This window comes from Lepus europaeus, chromosome 14, assembly GCF_033115175.1.
Source record: "Lepus europaeus isolate LE1 chromosome 14, mLepTim1.pri, whole genome shotgun sequence".
Lineage (NCBI taxonomy): Eukaryota > Metazoa > Chordata > Mammalia > Lagomorpha > Leporidae > Lepus > Lepus europaeus.
Window position 1 is genome coordinate 92808353 of NC_084840.1, and position 24066 is coordinate 92832418.

The following is a 24066-nucleotide window of genomic DNA, read 5'->3' on the forward strand; positions in this document are numbered from 1 at the left end:
TTTTTAGAAAATATTTGTTTTATTTAGCTGAAAGAGTTACAGGGGGCGAGAGAGAACGTGCACGCAGAAGAGAGAGACGGGAGAGAAGAGAGAGAGAGCTTCCATTCGTTGTTTTAATCCCCAAATGACCCCAACAACCAGAGCTGAGCCAATCTGAAGCCAGGAGCTTCTTCCGGATCTCCCACGTGGGTGTAGGGGCCCAAGGACTTGAACTATTCTCTACTGCTTTCCCAGGCACATTAGCAGGGAGCTGGATTGGAAGTGGAGTGGCTGAGACTCTAACTGGAGCCCGTATGGAATGTCAGCACTGTAGGCCAGAGCTTTAACTGACTGTGCCACAGTGCCAGCTCCGAAGATATGTAAGCTTTTAACCTCTCTTCCCATATGCTTATAGAGTTTTCCCATGACAAAATTTGGGGTACTTATAAGTATGTTTAAAATATAATGTTCAGGGAATATATTCTTCATGGAGGAGCACTAACTAACTCTAGACAAGCACCTGAGATTTATTTTTCATAGGTCAATTATTTGATTTAGAAATTACTGTTCTATTAGAAGAGATTTATTCATTGTGTCATTTTAATTTGGATATATTTTTTCCTCCAAGTTTCTATTTGCTTATTAGTTGAGAGGGAAAGACTCCAGCTCTTGGCACGTATACTTATAGTCACAAGTCATAGTTCATATTCATCTAATAGAAAGAGATGTTCATAAGGTATACACACTAGCTACCCTTTCTGGACCACCCATAAAGACTATAATGCTGGAGACCTCGATTTTCTGCAACTGTGTAGAGGAGAATAAAAAGAGAGCCATAGTTGGGTATACATAATGAACAGATTACTCTCTAGAATGTACTTTCTTCCTCTTTTTCTTTCTGGGAGAGTTTGTTAGTACAGCATTTGAAGCATAGTTTCCTGTCCTATATGTTTGTGGAGATCTATAGTATGTGAAAATTAAAATATCTCCAAAATAGTTAAATATGGTAAGATAGGCCAGCACAATATGGATTCTGAAATAAAAACAGCTTCGTTTTGTTACTCTTTTTGAAAGGTTGGGAATGATATGAATTTGTTCCTGCAGCGCTGTTCGCACTTGGCTACTCAGCTAGAAGATGCAGTTAAAGAAGAGCATAATGTACGTATTCTGTGCAAACTGCCAAGTGCAAAATATTGGAACATGTATTGGTTGTTAAAATTTGAATGTGATATCCTGTCAGCAACGTTAGCCTTAGGTTCATTGCCATAAGGAGTTATAAAGGGCAGTGGAAAGCATTCACTTTATTAACATAGGCATTCAAATCTGTGTATTTCCCTTTGATTACACATTAATTAGGTCATTTGTAATTTCAAATTTCATATTTATATTTTGTTGTAGACTTTAAAAATGGGCTTATATGATAAAAATAATAGAAAGGTCCTCAAAATGTTCATGGAAAATTTTATTACGCAAAAATCTTACATGAATTTAAAAAATTCTTTTGGACCAAAATAAACTTTTTTTAAAAAAAAAGATTTATTTGAAAGGCAGAGTTACAGAGAGAAAGAGAAAGAGGCCCTCCATCCACTGGTTCACTCCCCAAATGGCTGCAATGGCCGGAGCTGGGCCTATCTGAAGACAGGAGGCAGGAGCTTCTTCCAGGCCCCCAACATGGGTACAGGGTCCCAAGTACTTGGACCATTCTCTTCTGCCCCAAGCGCCTCAGCAGAGAGCTGGATCAGAAGTAGAGCAGTGGGGACTCCAACTGGAGCCCACATGGGATGCCGGCACTGTAGGTGGCAGCTTTACCTACTACACCACAACACTGGCCCCCTAAATAAACTTTTTTTTTAAGATTTATTTATTTACTTGAAAGGCAGAGTTACACACAGAGAAAAGGAGAGGCAGAGAGAGAGGCCTTCCATCCACTGGTTCACTCCCCAATTGGCTGCAATGGCTGGAACTGTGCTGATCCAAAGCCAGGAGCCAGGAGTTTCTTCTGGGTCTCCCACACCGGTGCAGAGGCCCAGGGACTTGGGCCATCTTCTACTGCTTGCCCAGGCCATAGCAGAGAACTGGATTGGAAGTGGAGTGGCCAGGACTCGAACTAGTGCCCATATTGGATGCCGGCACTGCAGGCGGCAGCTCTACCCCCTACTCAACAGCACTGGCCCCAAATAAACTTTTTAAAGTCTGTTTTTCAGTGAACTTTTTGAAGCATCCTTGGGTATCATTTCAGTGGCATTTATTTAACAATTTTAAAGATTATAGATGTTTTGATAATTTATCTTATTATATGAAATGTGGTAATATGTGTTCTTTGTATGTGTAGCACTGCTCTTTAGTTCCAGTATTTTGTAGGCTTTTATAAGATTGCTGGATCTTAGTTTGTTGCTAAAGAAAATTTATGGCAGGCCATTGTTGAGGACTGAGTTCCTGTGGTAGGCCTCCCATAGACCAGAACAAACCAGAATGGTGTCACTCATGGGAAGGGCCTGTGGCATTTCCTCCAGTGCTTCCCATGTATTGGGATAGAAATGCCTTAGGTACGGAAGAAGTGGAAGTGAGGGAAGGCAGATGATTTCCACCTACCACTCACCCCGGATTCCCCTTCCCTTGCTGCTGGCCCTTCCAGCTCACACACACAGCATTGCCAGGTGGTGGCCAGCTGCTTCCCTCCTTTGGTTTCCACCCACTATAGCTGCCCGTTAGAAAAGTTCGGAGGGGTGACTTTTAGTAGTCCATGGGATTTTACTGATTTATTTTCATTTTAGCAGTATGTAGAGTAAGGGTTAGGACACAGGAATTGCACTCATGATATTTTATTTCATCTCTCCCTCTTGTTGGGCAAAATCCACAGGTTTTTGTATAACAAAGTCGATGCTGTCAGACCATGGAAATAAAATAATTGCTCACCTTAAAAATATCCTAATTTTAAAACAGATCCGTTTTAAGAAAAAACAGCAATAGCTCTATCAACAAAAATATATTAAGGAGGTGGCTTTGTGACACAGCAGGTTAAGCTGCTGCTTGCAACTCCAGAATTCCATAGTGGAGTGATGGTTTGAGTCCCAGCTGTTCTGCTTCTGGCCCAGCTCCCTGCTAATGTGCCTGGGAAAGCAGCAGAGGATGGCCCAAATGCTTGGGGACCCGAATGGAGTTTCTGGCTCTTGGCTGCAGCCTGGCCCAGCCCTGGCTGTTACAGCCATTTCAGTAGTGAACCGGTAAATGGAAGATTGCCTTCTCTCTTTCGCTCTGCCTTTCAAATAAAATACATCTTTTTTAAAAAAAGACTAACTTTGAGATCTTATTTTCAAAAAAAGAAAAATATCTGAAATATATCAAAAGACAAAAAATATAGTTTAAAGAACAGAAGAAGCATGAGCACCACATTCACATATAGCAGGGTCATTTGAATTGTCTTACCAGGAATTTTTTTTTCTTTTAGATAAGATTTTTTAAAAAAAATTTTTTGACGGGCAGAGTTAGACAGTGAGAGAGAGAGAGAGACAGACAGACAGAGAGAAAGGTCTTCCTTTTCCATTGGTTCACCCTCCAAGTGGCCGCTACGGCCAGAGCGTTGTGGCCAGCGTGCTGCACCAATCCGAAGCCCGGATCCAGGTGCTTCCTCCTGGTCTCCTATGCAGGTGCAGGGCCCAAAGATCTGGGCCATTCTCCACTGCATTCCCGGGCCACAGCAGAGAGCTGGACAGGAAGTGGGCAACCGGGACAGAATCCAGTGCCCCAACCGGGATTAGAACCCAGTGTGCCGGCGCCGCAGGCGGAGGATTAGCCTAGTGAGCCATGGTGCCGGCCCTTACCAGGAATTTAAACCAACTCTGATTAACAGCCAAGGGTTCTAACGAATACAGAAGGAGATGAGCAATGTAAGCAGATGAGATTTTAAGAAAGAACCAAAAAAAAAAAAAAAAGAAGAAGAAGTAAAAAACACTGAAACAGAAATGAAGAATGCTTTTGATGGACTTATTAGATTGGACATGACTAAGGAACACATCTTTGAGCTTGAGGATATTGTAACAGAAATCTCCAAAGTGAAAAAACAAAGAAAAAATGACAAACACAAATTAAATCAGGACAGAATACCCAAGAACTGTGAGACAAGTATAAATAGTACAACCTATGTATAATAAAAATACCAGAAAGAGAAGAAAACATTGCGCACACATAGATCCAAAAAGTTCAGAACATCAAGCATCAATGCCAAAACAAAACCTTATGCCTAGGGGCTGGCTCCTTGGCTCACTTGATTAATACTCCGCCTGCAGCGTCGGCATCCCATGTGGGCATCGGATTCTTGTCCCGGTTGCTCCTTTTCCAGTCCAGCTCTCTGCTGTGGCCTGGAAGGGCAGTGGAGAATGGCCCAAGTGCTTGGGCCCCTGCATCTGCATGGGAAACCTGGCTTTGGATTGGCGCAGCGCCGGCCGTAACAGCCGTTTGGGGGGTGACCCAACGGAAGGAAGACCTTTCTCTCTGTGTCTCTCTCTCACTGTCTATAACTCTACCTTTCAAGTAAAAAAAAAAAAAAAAAAAAAAAAAAAAAACTTATGCCTGGGCACATTATTTTCAAATTACAGAATGTAGCAAATAACATAGTTGAGAAGGACATTGTTCTCCTAGGTTTTAGTGATTTTAAGTAATTATAGAACTCTAGCTACAAAGAATGGTTGAATTGACATGGTAGCATTTCTCTTCAGGTTCCAAGGCAGGATGGGTGGTTCTGAGAACCTTGGAATCTCATTTCACAGTGGAAAGAATTATGTCACTTGTAGATAATGTAGTTTAGTGGAATTTCTTACTAAACCATTATATAGGTTCAGATGTGGATTCCCATTTGATTTGGTATATTTTCTAGACAGAAACCATATTTTTTGCTTAAATCTAGGCTTTCTTATTATTATAATTAGTGATTCTCAAACTTCAGCGTGCAAAGCAATAACCTGTAAGAAAGACTAGGTGATTGCTGGACCCACTCCCGGAGTTTCTGATTCCATGGATGCAACAATTTCCATTATAGCTAAGAATGTTTATTGGTGGTGCTGATGCTGTTGGCTGTGGAGCCACACTCTGAACCACTAATGTATTAATATTGCAGAAAGGAACCTTAGAGCAATTTGATATTTGTTGTGTTATAATTCCCCCTCTTTAATAATGTAATTCAAACTTTTACCCAAGTGTAATGTGGTATTTTGTTTTGTTTTTTTTGTAGTAAATGTAACTATTTTAACCTTAAGTGTAAATGTAGATTTTGGACTGTATAGTTGGGTTTTGTATATTCAGTTTCTTACAATCTCCCAAACCAATTATTTACATTTTCCATTTAAAGTATCAAGTGGCAGTATAATGTTTTATATCTTGATTTTTATAAGTTCCTTAGCAAGAACAAAGTTGCACTGAAGAGATACTGTTGGGAAGGTAGCGCTTTTCATTATTGTACTTGCTGCTGTATGAAAAGAAAAATAGTGCTCTTCTGAGAAGAAATTCTATTTTATTCTTTTCCTGTATTAAGAAAATATGAAATAATTTATATGAATTATTTCAGGGCCTCCTAATTCAAATCTGTAAGGATGAAAATTTATTTTTTATCCTAGAAGTAAGTTGCCTAGATGGACTAGACATAAAAACACCATCTTTAAATATAAAAATATTACTATTTAATTTATACATTTATAAGGTTGTACTTGAACAATTACTACATTTTGTGATTAAACATGGTAAAAGACTTGAACTAAAAATTATACAGTGTATTGTGAAGATTTTGTTTTTAAATGTATTAAAACTTTATTTTTCAGGTTTTGGACACACTTTTTAAGGTATGTTTAATGTATTGCAGCTCAAGTATACTAAAACTTAATAAAGAAATGCATGTTAATGAAGCTGTTTTCTAAGGTTTTTAAAAAGATTTACTTTATTTAGTTGAAAGTTAGTGTTACAGAGAGAAAAGGAGAGCTAGAGATAGACAGACACAGAGAGACAGAGATCTTTCATTCACAGGTTCACTCCACAAATGGCCTCAGTGGCTGGGGCTAGGTCAGGCTGAAGCCAGGAGCCAGGAGCTCCATCTGAGTCTCCCACATGATTGCAGGATCCCAAGGACTTGGGCCATCCTCCACTGCTTTCCCAGGCACAGCAGCAGGGACCTGGATAGGAAATGGAGCAGCTAGGACTCAAACTGACTCCAATATGCGATGCTGGCATCACAGGCAATGGCCCAACCCACTATGCCACAACACCAGCCCCAAGGTTTCTAAGATTTTAAAAAAATCTTAGAGGGAAGGTGTGAGGGAGAGAGGAAGATAGGGAAGAAGGGAGAGAACACTCCCATCCAGTGGTTTACTCCTCAAATATCCACGGTAACTGGGGCTGGGCTGGCTGAAGTTGGGAGGTGGGAACTCAGTACAGGTCTACCATGTAGGTGGCAGGAACTCAATTACTAGTCCCATCACACTTGCATTGCAGGGTCTGTGCTAGCAGGAAGCTGGAGTCAGGAGCTGGAGCTACGAATTGAACTTGGGCACTCTGATACAAGTTGTGGGCATTTTAACTGCTAGGCAATATGCCCGGCTCAGGTGTCTATGTTTTGAGGAAGTTAAACAACTCCCAAAGTTACTGCTATATATATTTAAAACTTTTAGTTCAGCTGTATTTTTCATAGCCCCATTCTGAGCTCTAAGTGATGTTTGAATAAGGACTGGTAGAAGAGCTACAGTCACAGACACACATACTTGTGCACATTGATTTCACTGCTGAAATAAACATGCCATCAACTAGTAATAGTTTTCTTTCTTTTTTTAAAGTGGTTCCAGCAACAGGTCAATCAGATGGAGGAGGTAAGAATAATGTTTCCTAGTTGTTAATTAAATGATATTTGATCATTTGAAACTAATTTTAAATAACTGTCGGTTGTAATCTTTTGATTAAGGTAGAAAAGGAATAAATGACTAGAATAAAATGTTTCTCAATGATTTATACACTATATTCCTGCATATATTTGGTACACTTCAAGTTTTACTGAAGATTCTTCCTCCTAAAATCAAATAGTAGAAATTAAATTATTTTTCTTTTTGTAATTTACCCAAATAAATGACAAGAGAGAATCTATCAATGTTAAAATTTCTCCTGTATTTATAAAATCATGTGTAGTATATACACAGACATAAAATTATGTATTGATTTTCTCTAAACTAATAATTCTTTTTTGAGGCAGAATGACAGAGAGGACAAGACAGAGATAAAAAAAAATCTTCTATCTGCTGATTCACTCCCTAATTGACTGCAATAGTCAGGGCTGGGCCAGGCTGAATCAGAAGCCTGCAACTCCATCTGGATCTCCCAGAAGGTGGTAGAGGCCCAAGCACTAGGGCTATCTTCAGCTGCCTTCCCACACACACTAGCTGTGAACTGGATTGGAAGTAGAGCAACTAGGACTTGGTGTTACAAGTGGGCCTAACTTGCTGTGTCACAGTGGTGGCCCATAATCACTTATTTTGTTTATTTTTTAAAAATTTTATTTATTTATTTATTTATTTATTTGAAAGGCAGAGTTACAGAGAGGCAGAGGCAGAGAGAGAGAGAGAGAGAGAGAGAGAGAGAGAGAGAAAGGAAGGTATCTTCTATCCGCTGGTTCACTCCCCAAATGGCCACAATGGCTGGAGCAGGGCCAATCCAAAGCCAGAAGCCAGGAGCTTCTTCTGGGTCTATCATGTGGGTGCAGGGGCCCAAGAACTTGGGCCATTTTCTACTGCTTGCCCAGGCCATAGCAGAGAGTTGGATCAGAAGTGGAGCAGCTGGGTCTCAAACCAGCGCCCATATGGGATACCGGCATTGCAGATGTCAGCTTTACCTGCTACACCACAGCACCAGTCCCAATTATTTATTTTAATGATGATCTTTTTCACTTTTAAGTTTCAGATACTTTACTGCCACTTTGAGAACTACTGGTCTCTGTCCTTAGGTGTTTTTAATTTTATTTTTGAAAAATCTTTATATAGGCTGTTAATATAACACAGTGGTTTCTGTGGTAGCTTTAGTGATTTAGAAAATTACTCTGATTCTCCCTTGGCCATGCTTATGGTTCACTGTAATTAAATACTCTTGAAGCTCAGGTCCTTTAAAGAAAAAAGGCTTATTTATTTTGGATTAAAAACTAAGGGATAAAGGTGGAGACTGTAACTGTCTCTTCACACCTTCTCTTACCTCTGGCCTCAGAGTTGACAACTCTTGTACACTCTTTGCTTTGGGGTAGATATGGCTGATATTGGAAAGTTGTTAGTGGTGGTTGTTTGTTGGTGGTACAGTGATCACAATCTTTCCAGAGAAGTACTGTGGGGGTGAAGCCCATCATCCTGCTACCCTCTTATAAAATTTCTTCTTTGCAACTTGGGGAATTCAGCTTATCTTTTACCTTTTTTTTTTTTTATTTTTGACAGGCAGAGTGGACAGTGAGAGAGACAGAGAGAAAGGTCTTCCTTTTGCCGTTGGTTCACCCTCCAATGGCCGCCATGGTAACGCGCTGCGGCCGGCGCACCACGCTGATCCGCTGGCAGGAGCCAGGTGCTTCTCCTGGTCTCCCATGGGGTGCAGGGCCCAAGAACTTGGGCCATCCTCCACTGCACCCCCTGGCCACAGCAGAGAGCTGGCCTGGAAGAGGGGCAACCGGGACAGGATCAGTGCCCCGACCGGGACTAGAACCCGGTGTGCCGGCGCCGCAAGGCGGAGGATTAGCCTAGTGAGCCGCGGCGCCGGCCTCTTTTACCTATTTTTATCTGTCAACCTTTCTTCTTTTATTGTTTTATTCATGGATTTGTCTTGCTGTCCTTGTCATCTTCCTCTTCTTCCGCTTCTTCTTTTCTTCTTCTTCTTATTCATTCATTCATTTAAAAGGCAGAGTTAGAGACAGAGAGACAGAGAAAGAGATATTTCCCATTCCTTAGATGGTCACATTGGCTGGGGGTAGGCCCAGCCAAACCCAGGAGCCTGGAACTTCATCTGAAGTCTCCTGTGTGGGTGGCAGGGACCCAAGCATTTGGGCTGTCCTCTGCTGCTTTATTAGGAGAATTAGCAGGGAGTTGGAGTGGAAGTGGAGTATCCAGGATTCGAACCAGTACTCATATGGGATGCCAGTGTTGCAGGTGGTGGCTTTACCCACTGTGCCACAGCACCAGCCCCTTGGTTCTCTTCTTCTTACATCAACCCTGTCGGTGCACATGACCCATAAAACCTCAGCCTCTCAGTTCATCAACTCTCTCAGTTCTAAATACCGAGTGTCTCTCCTTATCCTTGGCTTCCACTTCTAGTCACATTCTAGACCTTGTCATTAACCTAATTGCTTCATCTTGTTTTTTAAAAGATTTATTTATTTATTTGAAAGGCAGTGTTATAGAGAAGGAAAGAGATGGGGGGAGAAAGAAAGAAAAAGAGATCGATCATTCATCTGCTGGTTCACTCCCTAAATGGCTCCAACAGCGAGGGCTGGGCCATGCCTAAGCCAGAAGCTTGGCACTCCATTCTGGACTCTCACGTGGCTGACAGGAGCCCAAACACTTGGAACATCTTCTGCTGCTTTCCCAAGTGAATTTTTAGGGAACGGAATCAGAAGTAGGCCAGCAGGGACTTGAACCAGGTGGCTTTCACAGGTGGTAGCTTAACCTGCTGTGCGACAGTGCTAGCGCCACAAATTGCTTTATTTTAAAAATCACTAATTAAGGCAACTTACATTACATTAAAAGACACACTTGTTGAAGTCATTGGAGTGTATGGTGAGCTGCGCCAGAGAAATGTAAGATGATCTTGGAGCCTGTCCTTTTCAGGGTTTTCCTGGAAACTGTGCCCCAGAGGTCTATTTGAAGTGTTATAACTGATAATCCCACTGCCTAGTCCATGTTCCTTCAGTTCTGTGCCACCACTATTCTGTTAGAAAGGACTGTGGTCAAATTTAACCTCCGTTGGTAAATACAGTGTGTTAGAGTTTAATCAAGAGACAAAAGCCATGTAGTAATTTGATTAGGAAAAGTTCATTATGAAGAATTATAATGGAATTTCTATTAAGTGAGTGTGACAATTCTATAGAACATAGGAGTAGCAGCTATAGGGAAGATCCTCTGTCCCTGGTATAGAAGCACACAGTATTCAGAGAACAAACAAATACTCCCAACCCCCAACCCTCCCCTACTTCCGATCCAGGGATAAGCTCCAGACCTTCTGATGGCAGAGAAGTCTCACGGGATGTTGAGCAGGTGACACTTGAATTCACTGGACATTACCCGTGAGGGTGGTACACTGGAAGCTGTCCACTGTGGTGTTGGGGAGAAACCTCTTCCAGGGAATTGCTGTACCTTTTGCTGGGATGCTGTCCATAAGGATGGTTCACTGGAAAGCTTTCCATAGGGAGGTGCTGGTGGATTTTGCCAAGGTCTAGAGGAAGCTAGGCATGGGAATGTGCAGGGACCTTGGCAGGAAGCCACCCATGGGGGAAGCACTGTTGAAACTTGGCAGAGGTGAGCACTAGGGGATACACTGTGCTTGTCCTAGCAGGAAGTAGAGAGCAGATAAGACTAGGCAGAAAAGCATTTTCTTTCTCCAGTGTCACCATAGGAGCCTCTACAGGCAACACCACGCCAGCTATCTAGTAAGAGATCTTACAAGCAAAGCAATGCAGCAAGGATTTTTGAGGCAAGAGACAGTGGGTTGAAAGTGTTCCTGATGGGTACATCACTATTGTACACTACACTTATGACTGATGACATCTTTGGGATCTTGCCTTTGTTTGTAGAGCTTCCTTTAGGTTTCTTGTTTCCCTTGTACTTTTTCTACATTTATTTTGCGTATCTTCCCTATACCCAATCTCAGATTTCCAGTACATTACCAGAATTTACTTCCTGCTATTGTATCTTAATCCCATTCCAGGTAGTCATTATTAAAATGACGTCTGTTCTACCTGTGCAGTTCTAGAATTCCTCTTTGCTAGGTGCTAGGGCTATGCCTTGACTTCTTGCCCCCTGGCTTTCCCTCCCGTCATAAGGATTGGAAATGTCCATGTGGACAGATCTCTGCTATTCTCCTGTCAAAACTTCCTGACTTCAGTGACTATTCTGCTTAGTTATGTCTCCACGTATTGACTAGTTCTAGGTTTCTTTCCCTGTGGGGTTTTTTTTTTTTTTTTTGACATTCATATTCATGCTGAACTTTTAAAAAAAGATTTTTCTTTTTTTAAACTTTTTTTATTTTTAAAGGTTTATTTATTTACTTGAAAGTCAGAGTTACACACAGAGAGAAGGAGAGGCAGAGAGAGAGGTCTTCCATCCACTGGTTCACTCCCCAGATGGCTGCAGTGACCAGAGATGCACCGATCCGAAGCCAGGAGCCAGGAGCTTCTTCCAGATCTTCCATGCAGGTGCAGGAGCAGGAGCCCAAGGACTTGGGCCATCTTCTACTGCTTTCCCAGGCCATAGCAGAGAGCTGGATTGGAAGTGGAGCAGCTGGGACTTGAACTGGCGCCCACATGGGAAGCGGGCTCTGCAGGTGGTGGCTTTACCCACTATGCACAGCGCTGACCCCAAAAGATTTATCTTTATTTGTTTGAAAGTCAGAGTTATATATATAGAGAAGACACACACACACACACACAGAGAGAGAGAGAGAATGAGAATGATTCTTCCATCTGCTGGTTTACTTCCCAGATGGCAACAACGGCCAGGGCTGGGCCAGGATGAAGCCAGCTGCTTCAACCGAGTCTTCCATATGGGTGGCAGGGGCCCAAGTACTTGAGCCATTTTCCACTGCTTTTCCAAGGCCATTAGCCAGGAGCTGGATCAGAAATGGAGTGGCTGTGACACAACCAGTGCCCATATGGGCTGCTGGCATCACAGTTTGTTGCTTTACTTGGGAAGCCACAATTCTGGTCCCTGAACTTCCTTTAAGTAGACCTACTATGTAGAATACTAATTATGATGTGTTATCTTATTCTATGAATCTTACTCGTTCTCCTCACTGACCATTATTTTAAGTTTTTAAAAATTTATTTGAAATGAAGAGCAATGGATAGATAGGTGGAGGGAGGGAGAGCAAGAGGGAGAGGGAGAGAGGGAGAGGGGGAAAGGGAGGAAGAGAGAGAGAGAGAGAGAGAGAGAGAGAAAGGCAGGGAGGGAATGAGGCAGGAAAGAAGGATGGAAGGATGGATAAATATCTTCCATCAACTAGTTTACTCCCCAAATGCCCATAACAGCCAGGGCTCAGGCAGGCTGAAGCCAGGAACTAGGAACTCCATGTAGAGCTCCCATGTAGGTGATAGAGAGCCAAGTACTTGAGCCATTATCTACTACCTCCTAGGATGCACCTTAGTAGGAATCTGGAATTGGAAGTGGAGGTGAGACTGTGTCCCAGGCACTCCAATAAGGGATGGGGGCATCCCAAGAGACTGCTTAACTCACTGTGCCACAATGCCCAATTCTTCCCACTACTTCTTAGGTGGTTTATTCCAGAGAACTTGTGAAATTCTACATGAATCTCAGGATTCCCACATATATAATTGCTCCTATATTTGTAAAAAAAGATTAAGAATTGTATGTTATAAAAATTACTTAGATTTGGTAAAATATGAAATTATTTAATGAGATATGGGAGCAAAATTAGCATTTCCTTAGTAACTGGTTAATTTTATCATTTTAGATAAGTAAAGATCAAACTCCTCTAGAAGAACTTCTAGCACCTGATTCCACAGTCAATTCAAATATCGCACAAGCATTAAAACATGAGCAAAAACTTGAAGAACTGAGAAATCGTCTTAAACAGGTTTCTGAACCTATGTAAGTGAAATATGTAAGAATGAACTGACTTAAACATAAGAGATAATAATAATTAACATCAAATGTAAGATAATGGATAAGATATTAGGACTATATAAGTCAAACCAGGATTAATCAGCTTGAAAGTTTTAATAATCTGAGATGACACTATCCAATATGATAGTCACTAGTCACATGTGACTGTTAAAAATTCAATCCAGTTCAATTAACAAAATCAGTTTCTCAGTTACAGTAGCTATATTTTATTAAACATCACTGGCTTTGAAATATCTGGCTTACAAATTCCTTTCTCAGTTTGATCAGATAGCTTACAGTAATACTTGGAAAACTACTTAAGGTATAATGAAATGTTTCGTCACTTATTAATATCTTCTTGAAAATTGTATAATCAATTTATCAAAGTAAAACTTTTACATCTGTCATCAACTTCTTTGAATTAAACATAAATAAAAATCCTTTTATTTTATATTAACACTAAAAAGTACTCATAATTGAAAGGAGCTACTATGCAATTTTTGATATCTCTTTCTCTCTCAATGACTAGAAGTAAAGGAATGAGAGTGACACTTGAATTGAGTACCATGGGTCTTGCATAACTGGAGCCTTGGTTCAGCGGCTCAGGTGTATTCCTCTGGGCTATTTATTCTGAGGCATGAAATTAGCTTCAGAACTCTACATTAATATTTGATTTTTAAGAGCCTACTGTGTGCTAGGTATTTTTACAGTAGCTTTCCATGTGTATTTTTATTTGATCCTCATTATTACTTCATTGGAAAGCACTAGTATATCCCAGTTTTAATAGATGAAGAATCTGAAGCTCAAAGAAATTAAGTAACTCAACCAAACTTACAGAAATAGAAAGTTGGTGAAATAAGTTTTGAGTCAGGTAAGTTCCCTCCAGAACTTATGTGATTAGTCATTGCATCACCAATACACATTGGCAAAAAGAAATCTTGTGCTTCTATCCAGTTTATTTTGTTGTTATTTTTGTTGGTGTATCTAGTTATATTTGTGGAATACATAGAATTCATAGAATTACATAGTCTGATTTTTATACCTTTTTTTTAATACTAGTTAATTTACCTTGATATCTGAATAAGAGAAAAATTTTCATTCCATAAATTTCACATGTGTAGTTTCTGCATTTCAATTCTTCTTTAAGTGTAATTTACACTATTATTCTTTACTAAAATATGTTTTATTTACTGAAAATTCTACAGGGATACAGAAAATCCACCAAAATCACCAATGTCAGTGAGAAGTTATGAAGCTATAGAGCAGCAAATTCAGGGTAATAATAGTTTATGTATTTAGCCTTTACAGGGTTTCCTAAATGTGTTAGCACTTTGAGAATTACAATTTAAAAATTTATAAATATATAGTTACAAAATTATACACTGGCAAGTTAAAAAATACTAAATAGTGACTTTGATGTTTCAATCTAATATCTTATATTCCAGATTCTGAAAATATGAAAAATGAATGCAACTTGAAATTCACAGTTTAGGATGAGCACAAGAGTATTACATATCATCTTTCTTTAAAAAAAAAAGATTTATTTATTTATTTGAAAGGCAGAGTTACAGAGGGGTAGAGGCAGAGAAGGAGAGAGGGAGGTCTTCCATTGGCTGGTTCATTCCTCAAATGGCTGCAATGGCTGGAACTGGTTGATCTGAAGCCAACCCAGGTCTCCCACATGGGTGCAGGGGCTCGAAGACTTGGGCCATCTTCCACTGCTTTCCCAGGCCATAGCAGGGAGCTGGATGGAAAGTGGAGCAGCTGGGTCTCATATGGCAGCATCTTTATCTGCTTCACCACAGCGCCAGCCCCTATATATCATCTTAATATAGTATTATATGGAATAAAAGGTATGTGCAGTTTGCAGTGGGTCCACAGAAAGGGGTTGGTTTTACCTTAGGGAGTTAAGATTATATGCAGGCTTCAAGAATGAGTAGTATTTAATGAAGTGAAGAAGGAAGATGTTTAACAGTTAAGAATGTGATAATGGCCTGAACAAACAGCAATGAGCAGGAAGTGACAACTGGGTTGGTAAGTATGTGTGAAGTCCTACATTGTGATAAGTTAGAGAACAGGCTAATCACAGAGGATTGGGTGCTGTCCTTAGGAGCACAGATCTTTCACATATTCTTTTATTAACAGAAAATCACTGAAGATCTTTGTAGGGAAATAACATTGCTAGATTTAATTTTAGAGCGATTATCTTGGTCAAATTGTAGAAGCTAGATTTTGGGACTAGGAGTAGGAAAGGGAGGTTATTATTCTATCTTGGGTGTGTAATAAGTACTTACAGATGAGTACTAATAGAAAGGTTTCAGAAATATTTACTTGATAGGATTAGAAAAAAATTGGTGATTGACTGTAAAAGAAGATGGGAAATTAGATGAGAATAGTGCCATCAACTAATAAAGGGAATATAATGGGAAAAACAAGTTTTGATAAGAATGATAGCACATTCAGTTGTTAACACACATTCTTGCAGGTTGGTTGCATGATTGAGAAGATCCACAGGCTGGAAGCTACCTTTTTCAAGGAGTTTTCTTTCTCCTGGATGAGTTATTGAAATACAAATTATAAAATTTAAACCCAACATAATTATTTTATAATTCATAAAAACCCACTCAACTGAAGAATGTACAGCTGTTTCTATGACAGAACCACATTTTCTCTTTATTTATGCATCATTGTGATAATAACCTTTGTTGAGTACATTCTTTTATGTCATTTGGTATACCAACTATTATGTAACAGCAGAACTTGGATTAGGGGCCATACACTTGAACTGGCTGTCCAGCAAGTGTTGAAATTCCTTGTTGAGGGGACCAGCACTGTGATGTAGAAGGTTAAGCCTCCACCTACAGTGCCAGCATCCCATATGGTTTCCAGTTCAGATCCTGGCTACTCCACTTCCAATCCAGATCTCTGCTCATGTGCTTGGGAAAGCAGTGGAAGATGGCCTGAGAGCTTGGGCCCCTGCATCAGGTAGGAGACTTGGAAAAAGCTCCTGGCTCCTGGTTTTGGCCTGGCCCAGCCCCTGCCATCATGGCCATTGGGGAATAAACCAGCAGTTGGATGATTCTCCCTCTTTTTCTCTCTCCCTCTGCCTCTTTCCCTCTCTCCCTCCCTCCCTCCTTCTCTCTCTATGTTTCTACCTTTGAAATAAATGAATAAATCTTAAAAAAAAAAAGGAAATTCCTAGTTACATCTCCATGTTCCCAAAGCTAGACTTCTTCTTTTTTCCAAACATAAAAAGGACTTTATGTGGGGGTCTTAGGAGTTTCCATTCAGGAAACACAGGTTCAGATAGCTCCAGATCAGTGTTCCAAAGAAGGTGAAGAAGGTGGACACTGTTTTTAAAAAAATATTTTTTATTTATATAAGCTGAACAAATTTCAAGTATTTCATATATACAGATTTAGGAGTATAGTGCTGCTTCCCGGCCTGCCCTTCCCCCGATGCTCCCACTCTTCCTCTTCCTTCCTATTATTTCTTTTAATTTTTACAATGACATACTTTCAGATTATTTTTTAATCATAAGCTTAACCCTCCACTAAGTAAGTAATTCAACAAATAGTAAGAAGAAAAAAAACAAAAAACACTGTTCCTCAACAGTAGAGACAATGGCTGTAAATAATAATCAGATCTCAAAATGTCAATTTTGCTCATATACATTACAATTTTTTGTACTCTATTAGTTACCACGGATCAGGGAAAATATATGATATTCATCTTGTTGGGATTGAATTGTTTCATGTTTTTAAGGCATTAATATTCAGACTAGAAATAGAGAATTCTGAGTTGTGGTTAGAACAAGCTACTAACACATTGTCAGGCCTTTGAGATGGAACAATAATACTTTAAAGAGTAGAAGAGATGCTGTTAGAAATTATATATCATCTCAAAAATACTGATGCTTTGACTGCATCTAAGTACTTGAAAGTTCATGAAGATAAAGAGCTGACAGAACTTATGTCAGATTTATGATTACTTGCCAGTAGAAAGGAGTAATTACCTTTCATATGTCTTAAAACTAGAGGTAATTTTAAAACAATTATAGCAATATGTGCACACACACATAATGGGGTAAGGCTTAGAAGTTGAAAATAAAATTTCGTTGGAACAAGTTACTGAGAATTCTGCCCTCTTTCAACTTCAGCTTTAAGCCCTGGTGTTACTGTGTTTAAACCCAGTATAGCTGCACATTATACAATACTTCAAATTTCTATAGAGACTTCTGATCCAAGAGAGCTCTGAATGGCTTGCTGGAGTAGAATGGTATTTATGCTTTTGTATGGATACTGGAAGTCTCTCTACATCAAGGGGAACCCTCTACACATCTAGGGAGCCCCCAAGAGATTACTTTCTCTCTCTCAGTCTATGTGGTTATCTCCCCTCCACTATTGTGCTCTATGAGTTCTAACTGCCCTAGCTTCTGAAAACACTGAACTTTGTATCCTGAACTTGAGAAGAGCAATAGGCTCTGTTAGGGTACCGTGGCCTGGAAATTTCAGAGAGTAAGCTGGGGTCATCATAGGACTCCTTTCCTTTGTTTTCCTTCTGTATTGTGTTTATTGTTTCCTAATCTCTGATACTACTGTCTCATATGTTTTTTAAAATATGTTATTTATTTATTTATTTATTTGAGAGGTAGAGTTACAGACAGTGAGAGGGAGAGACAAAGAGAAAGGTCTTTCTTCCATTGGTTCACTCCCTAAATGGCTGCAACAGCCCAGGCTATGCCATTCCAAAGCCAGGAGCCAGGAGCTTCCTCTGGGTCTCCTTTGTGAGTGGAGGGGCCCAAGTACTTGGGCCATCTTGTACTGCTTTCCCAGGCCACAGAAGAGAGCTGGACTAGAAGAGGAGCATCCAGGACTAGAACCAGCGCCCATGTGGGATGCCAGTGCCGCAGGCGGAGGATTAACCTACTACACCAAGGCGCTGGCCCCATATGTTTTTTTTTTAAGATTAATAAATCTTTTAAAATTAAATTAAGTATTTTAAAATTAATATTTAAAAGCAGAGTTACAGGGGCCAGCGCTGTGGCACAATAGGTTAATCCTCTGCCTGTGGTGCCAGCATCCTATATGGGTGCTGTTTCTAGTCCCAGCTGCTGCTCTTTTGATCCAGCTCTCTGCTATGGCCTGGGAAGGCAGTGGAAGATGGCCCAAGTCCTTGGGCCCCTGTACCCATGTGGGAGACCAGGAGGAAGCGCCTGGTTCCTGGCTTCAGATCAGTGCAGCTCTGGCCATTGCAGCCATTTGGGAGTGAACCAATGGAAGGAAGACCTTTCTCTCTGTCTCTCCCTTTCACTGTAACTCTAACTCTCAAATAAAATCTTTTTTAAAAAAATAAAAGCAGAGTTACAGACTTTTTCTACATTTATTTTGCGTATCTTCCCTATGCCCAATCTCAGATTTCCAGGACATTACCAGAATTTACTTCCTGCTATTGTATCTTAATCCCATTCCAGGTAGTCATTATTAAAATGACATCTGTTCTACCTGTGCAGGGAGAGGCAGAGAGAGAGAAAGAGAAGTCTTCCATCTGCTGGTTCACTCCCCAGACAGCCACAACGGCCAAAATTGGGCCAATTCGAAGCCAGGAGCAAGGAGCTTCTTCTGGCTCTCCCACGTTGGTGCAGGGGCCCGAAGACTTGGGCCATCTTTTACTGCTTTCCGAGGCCATAGCAGACAGCTGGATCAAAAGAGAAGCAGCTGGGACTAGAACCGGCACCCATAGGGGATGCCAGCACTGCGGCAGCAGCTTCATCCACTACTCCACAGCGCTGGCCCTCTTATGATATTGTCCCTTAATTTAAGATGGAAGTGTGACTCTGGGCTGTGATGTTCCATGATAGATGGAAGCAGAAATAGCCATGCCCAGTTGTACGTCAGTGGAACACATCTTCTAACCACAAAACCAAGTGTCAAGAGGGTCAAATGCAGAATTTTTTTTCAATATTTGTTTATTTAGATGAAAGGCAAAGAGAGAGAGAGAGAGAGAGAGAGATCATCTATCTGCTGATTCACTTCCAAATAGCCACAACAGCCTGGATTGGGCCAGATCAAAGCCAGGAGCCAGGAGCTTAATTTGGTTCTCGCACATGGACGCAGGGACCCAAGTACTTGGGCCATCTTCTGCTTTCCCAGGTTCATTAGCAGGGATCTAGATCAGAAGTGGAGCAGCTGTGACGTGACCTACCCAACATGGGCTGCTAGTGTTGCAGGTAGCGGCTTAACCTTCTGAGCTACAATGCCAGCCTCTGTGGTAGAAATTTTACGTATGATTCTTAAGGCAAGCAGAGGATGGAGTTAAATTACACAATATGGAGACAGCTCTTTTGAAATTACTGACTCTCTTTTCATACTTTTCTTTCTCCTTAATGAGTTATTGAGAAATAAAAGTGTTATTTTACCTCACAGTTTGAGGTCAGAGTGAGGGGCCCCATTGTCTGGCAGCTGGTGGGTGCTGGTTATGACAGGTGAAGCATCAGTGATCACACTGTGATCCCAGAAGGTGACACAGTAAGAACACCAAGGCTGAACTTGAACATTCAAATCTCTCCTGAGAACCACCTTCCAAGGGGCATGCTACCAAAGACTGAAAGACCTCCCACTGGCCCCATCTCTTCAATGCAATCATTGGATCAAGTTAAGTTTTTACCCTTAATCAGGAAACTATTAACACTAAGACTTCAGAATCTAAAATGCTGCATGAGTTTTGGGGAGACAAATCCTGCTGGACCCAGTACAATATCATATTGACTCTATGGATTGAATTGGCAAGAACATGTATCCTAATATTTTTAGTATTCCATTTTATTAACATGGAATATCTCTCCACTTACTTAAATACTACCTGATTTCTTCCATCAGAATTTTGTACTTTTTCTCAAATTCATCTTATAAATATTTTGTTAAGTTTACAGCTGAGTGTTGAAATTTTGGTGCTATTGTAAATGGCGTTGCTTTTGTAGTTTCAATTCAACTAATTTGTTTCTGGTATGTAAGAAAGAAATTGCAACTGAATTTTATGCCTCCCAGACTTGCTGCAATCGTTTTTTAGTTCCAGGAGATTTTTTAATAAAAGATTTATTTGTTTATTTGAAAGGGAGAGAGAAAAAGAGAGAGAGAGAGAGCGAGAGAGAGAGGGAGATAAAAGAAGAAAGAAAGAAAAAGAAGAAAAGAAAAAAGAAAGGAATAAAGTTCTGTTCACTGGTTCATCTCCCAAATGGCTACAACAGCTGGGGCTGAGGGGCCAGGCTGAAACCAGGAGCCTAGAACTCCATCCTGGTCTCCCACATGGGTGGTGTGGCTCAAGTATTTGGGCCATTGTCCATTGCCTTCCAAGATGAATTAGCAAGGAGCTGGATCAGAAGTGGAGCAGTTGAAACTCAAACCAGTGCTCATTTTGAATGCTGGTTTCACAGCTGGTGGCTTAACCCACAATACCATGGTGCCAGCCCCAGTTCCAAGAGATTTTTGACAATCACATCTGCTGTGTGCAAAACACTGTTATTTTTTTCTTCTCAATCTTTATATGTTTTCTTATATTATTACTGCATTAGCTAAGACTTTTAACATGATGTTGAAGAGAGTGGTGAAAATGGACATCGTTGCCTTTTTCCAGATTTTAGGAGAAAGGTACTAGGTTTTTACTTAGTTTGATATAATCTCATTTGTCTGTTTTTTTTTTTTAATTTTTTGACAGGCAGAGTGGACAGTGAGAGAGAGAGACAGAGAGAAAGGTCTTCCTTTGCCGTTGGTTCACCCTCCAATGCCGCCGCGGCCGGTGCACCGCACCAATCCGAAGCCAGGAGCCAGGTGCTTCTCCTGGTCTCCCATGGGGTGCAGGGCCCAAGCACTGGGGCCATCCTCCACTGCACTCCCGGGCCACAGCAGAGAGCTGGCCTGGAAGAGGGGCAACCGGGACAGAATCTGGCGCCCCGACTGGGACTAGAACCCGGTGTGCCGGCGCCGCAAAGCGGAGGATTAGCCTATTGAGCCACGGTGCCGGCCCCATTGTCTGTTTTTAATAGTCTTTATTGCCTGAGCTTCTGGGATCTTTTCCAAAAAGTCTTTGCCTATGCCAGTGTCTTGCAGAGTTTCCCCCTATGTTTTCCTCTAGTAATTTGATGGTATCAAGTTGTAGTTGATCCATTTTTGTATAAGGTGTAAGGTAGGGATCTTGTTTCATATTTCTGTGCACAGAAATCCTTTTTTCCCAGCACCATTTGTTGAAGAGACTGTCTTTTCTCCAGGGATTGATTTCAGCTCATTTGTCAAAGATTATTTGGTTGTAGATGCATGGATTAATTTATGGGGTTTTTATTCTATTCCATTGATCTATTTATCTATTTCTGTGCAAGTACCAGTCTGTTTTGATTATAACTGCCCTGAAGTATGTCTTGAAGTCTGATATTGTGATGTCTCTGGCTTTGTTTTTGTTATTTAAAATTGCTTTAGTTATTTGGTGTCTCTTTGTTTCCACATGAATTTTAGCATCTTTTTTTTCTAGATCTGAAAAGAATGCCATTGGTATTGTGATTTGGATTGCATTGAATCCATAAATTGATTTGGGTAGAATGGACATGTTGATGATATTAATTCTTCCAATCCATGAACATGGGAGATTGTTCCATTTTTTGTGTCTTCTTCTTTCTTTAATGTTTTGTACTTTTCATTATAGAGATCTTCCACATCCTTTGTTAAATTTATTCCAAAGTATTTAATTTTTTGGTAGTGATTGTGAATGGGACTCATCATACAAGCTCTTTCTCAGCCATTGCATTGTTTGTGTATTCAAAGGCTATGGATTTTTGTGTGTTAATTTTATATCCTGCAACTTTACCAAACTCTCTTATGAGTTTCAGTAGTCTCTTGATGGAGTCTTTTGGTTACCCTATATATAGAATCATGTCATCTGCAAACCAGGGATAAGTTGACTTCCTCCTTTCCAGTTTGTATTCCTTTGATTTCTTTTTCTTGCCTAATGGCTCTGGCTAAAACTTCCAAATCTATATTGAATAGCAATGGTGAGAGTGAGCATCCTTGTCTGGTTCTGGATTTTAGTGGGAATGCTTACGAGTTTTCTCCACTCAACATGATGCTGGCTGTGGGTTTGGTATATATTGCCTGGATTGTGTTGAGAATTCTTCCTTCTATATCCAATTTACTTAAGTTTTTTGTTTGTTTGTTTTAACATGAAAGGATGTTGTATTTATCAAATGCTTTCTCAGCATCTATTGAGATAACCATGTACTGTTTGTTCTTCAATTTGTTAATGTAATGTATCACACTTATTGATTGGCATATATTGAACCATCTTTGCATACCAGGGATAAATCCCACTTGGTCTGGGTAAATAATCTTCTGATGTGTTGTTGGATTAAATTTGATAGTATTTTGTTGAGGATCTTTGCATCTATGTTTTTCAGGGATATTGGTCTATAGTTCTCTTTCTTTGTTGTGTTTTTTTTTTTTCTGATTTTGGAATTAAAGTCTTTCTAGCCTCAAAGAAGGAGTTTGGGAGAATTCCCTTCTGTTCAATTGTTTTGAATAGTTTGAGAACAATTAGCATTTATTCTTCTTTAAAAGTTTGTAGAATTCAGCAGTAAAGACATCTGATCCTGGGCTTTTCTTTGTGGGGAAGGCCTTTGTTATTGGTTCAATCTCTGTCTTGCCTATTGGTCTGTTTAGGTTTTCTCTGTCTTCATGAGTCCATTTTGATCAGTTGTGTCCAGAAATGTATCTATTGCTTGTAGATTTTCCAATTTGTTGGCATATAGCTCTTTCTAGTAATTCCTGATAAGTTTTTAAAATTTCTGTGATATCTGTCATATCTCCTTTTTCATCTCTGATTTTATTGATTTGGGTCTTCCTCTTTTATTTTTTGGCTAGTTGGACCAATAATATATCAATTTGGTTTATTTTATCAAAAAACCCATCTCTTCATTGCATGGATCTTTTTGTATTTTTTCTTTCAGTTTTGTTTATTCTCTAATTTTAATTATTTCTTTCCTCCTACTAATTTGGGGTTTGGTTTGTCATTGCTTTTCTAGGTCCTTGAGATACATTGACAGATCATTTATTTGATGCCTTTCCAATTTCTTGATATAGGCACCAAAAAATTGCTGTAACATCCCTCTTAACACTGCTTTAGCTATAAACCATAAGTTTTGACCTGTTGTGTTTTCATCTTCATTCATTTGCAGGAATTTTTTGATTTCCCCTTCAATTTGTTTTTTTTTTTTTTTAATTAAACTTTTATTTAATGAATATAAATTTCCAAAGTATAGCTTGTGGGTTACAATGGCTTCCCCCCTCCCATAACCTCCCTCCCGCCCGCAACCCTCCCCCCTCCCGCTCCCTTTCCCCCTCCATTCGTGTAAAGATTCATTTTCAATTCTTTTTGTATACAGAAGATCAGTTTAGTATATATTAGGTAAAGATTTCAACATTTTGCCCATATAGCAACATCAAGTGAAAAAACTACCATTGGATTACTAATTATAGCATAAAATAGCAATGTACAGCACATTAAAGACAGAGATCCTACATAATTTTTTTTTCAAAATAATTAATTTTCTATGCCATTTCCATTTTAACACCAGGTTGTTTTTTTTTTTTTCATTTCCAATTCTCTTTATATACAGAAGATCACTTCAGTATATAATTAGCAAAGACCTCATCAGTTTGTGCCCACACAGAAACGCAAAGTATAAAAATACTGTTTCAGTACCAGTCGTAGCATCACTTGGCTTTAGACGACACATTGGGGACAGATCCCGCATGGGGTGTAAGTACACAGTGACTCCTGTTGCTGACTTAACAATTTGACACTCCTGTTCATGGCGTCAGTAATCTCCCTGGGCTCTAGTCATGAGTTGCAAGGGCTATGGAAGCCTTTAGGGTTCGCTGACTTTGATCTTATTCCGATAGGGTCATAGTCAAAGTGGATGTTCTCTCCTCCCTTCGGAGAAGGGTACCTCCTTCTTTGATGGCCCCGTTCTTTCCACTGGGATCTCACTCACAGAGATCATTCACTTAGGTCTTTTTTTTTTTTTCCCATGGTATCTTGGCTTTCCATGCCTGCTATACTCTCATGGGCTCTTCAGCCAGATCTGAATGCCTTGAGGGCTGATTCTGAGGCTGGAGTGTTGTTTAGGACATCTGCCATCCTATGAGTCTGCTGTGTATCCCACTTCCCATGTTGGATCTTTCTCTCCCTTTTTGATTCTATCAGTATT

At 40.1% G+C, this 24066-nt stretch overlaps 1 protein-coding gene across 1 annotated transcript in view; it reads left to right on the forward strand.

Annotated features, from left to right (window-relative positions):
- CCDC7 (coiled-coil domain containing 7) overlaps nt 1-24066 on the forward strand; it is an 85182-nt gene that overhangs the window by 26566 nt on the left and 34550 nt on the right. The window contains exons 4-8 of the mRNA XM_062211463.1: nt 1054-1137; nt 5790-5810; nt 6795-6827; nt 12664-12800; nt 14021-14091. Coding sequence (XP_062067447.1) covers nt 1054-1137; nt 5790-5810; nt 6795-6827; nt 12664-12800; nt 14021-14091 — 346 coding nt within the window. The remainder of the gene's footprint in view (nt 1-1053; nt 1138-5789; nt 5811-6794; nt 6828-12663; nt 12801-14020; nt 14092-24066) is intronic.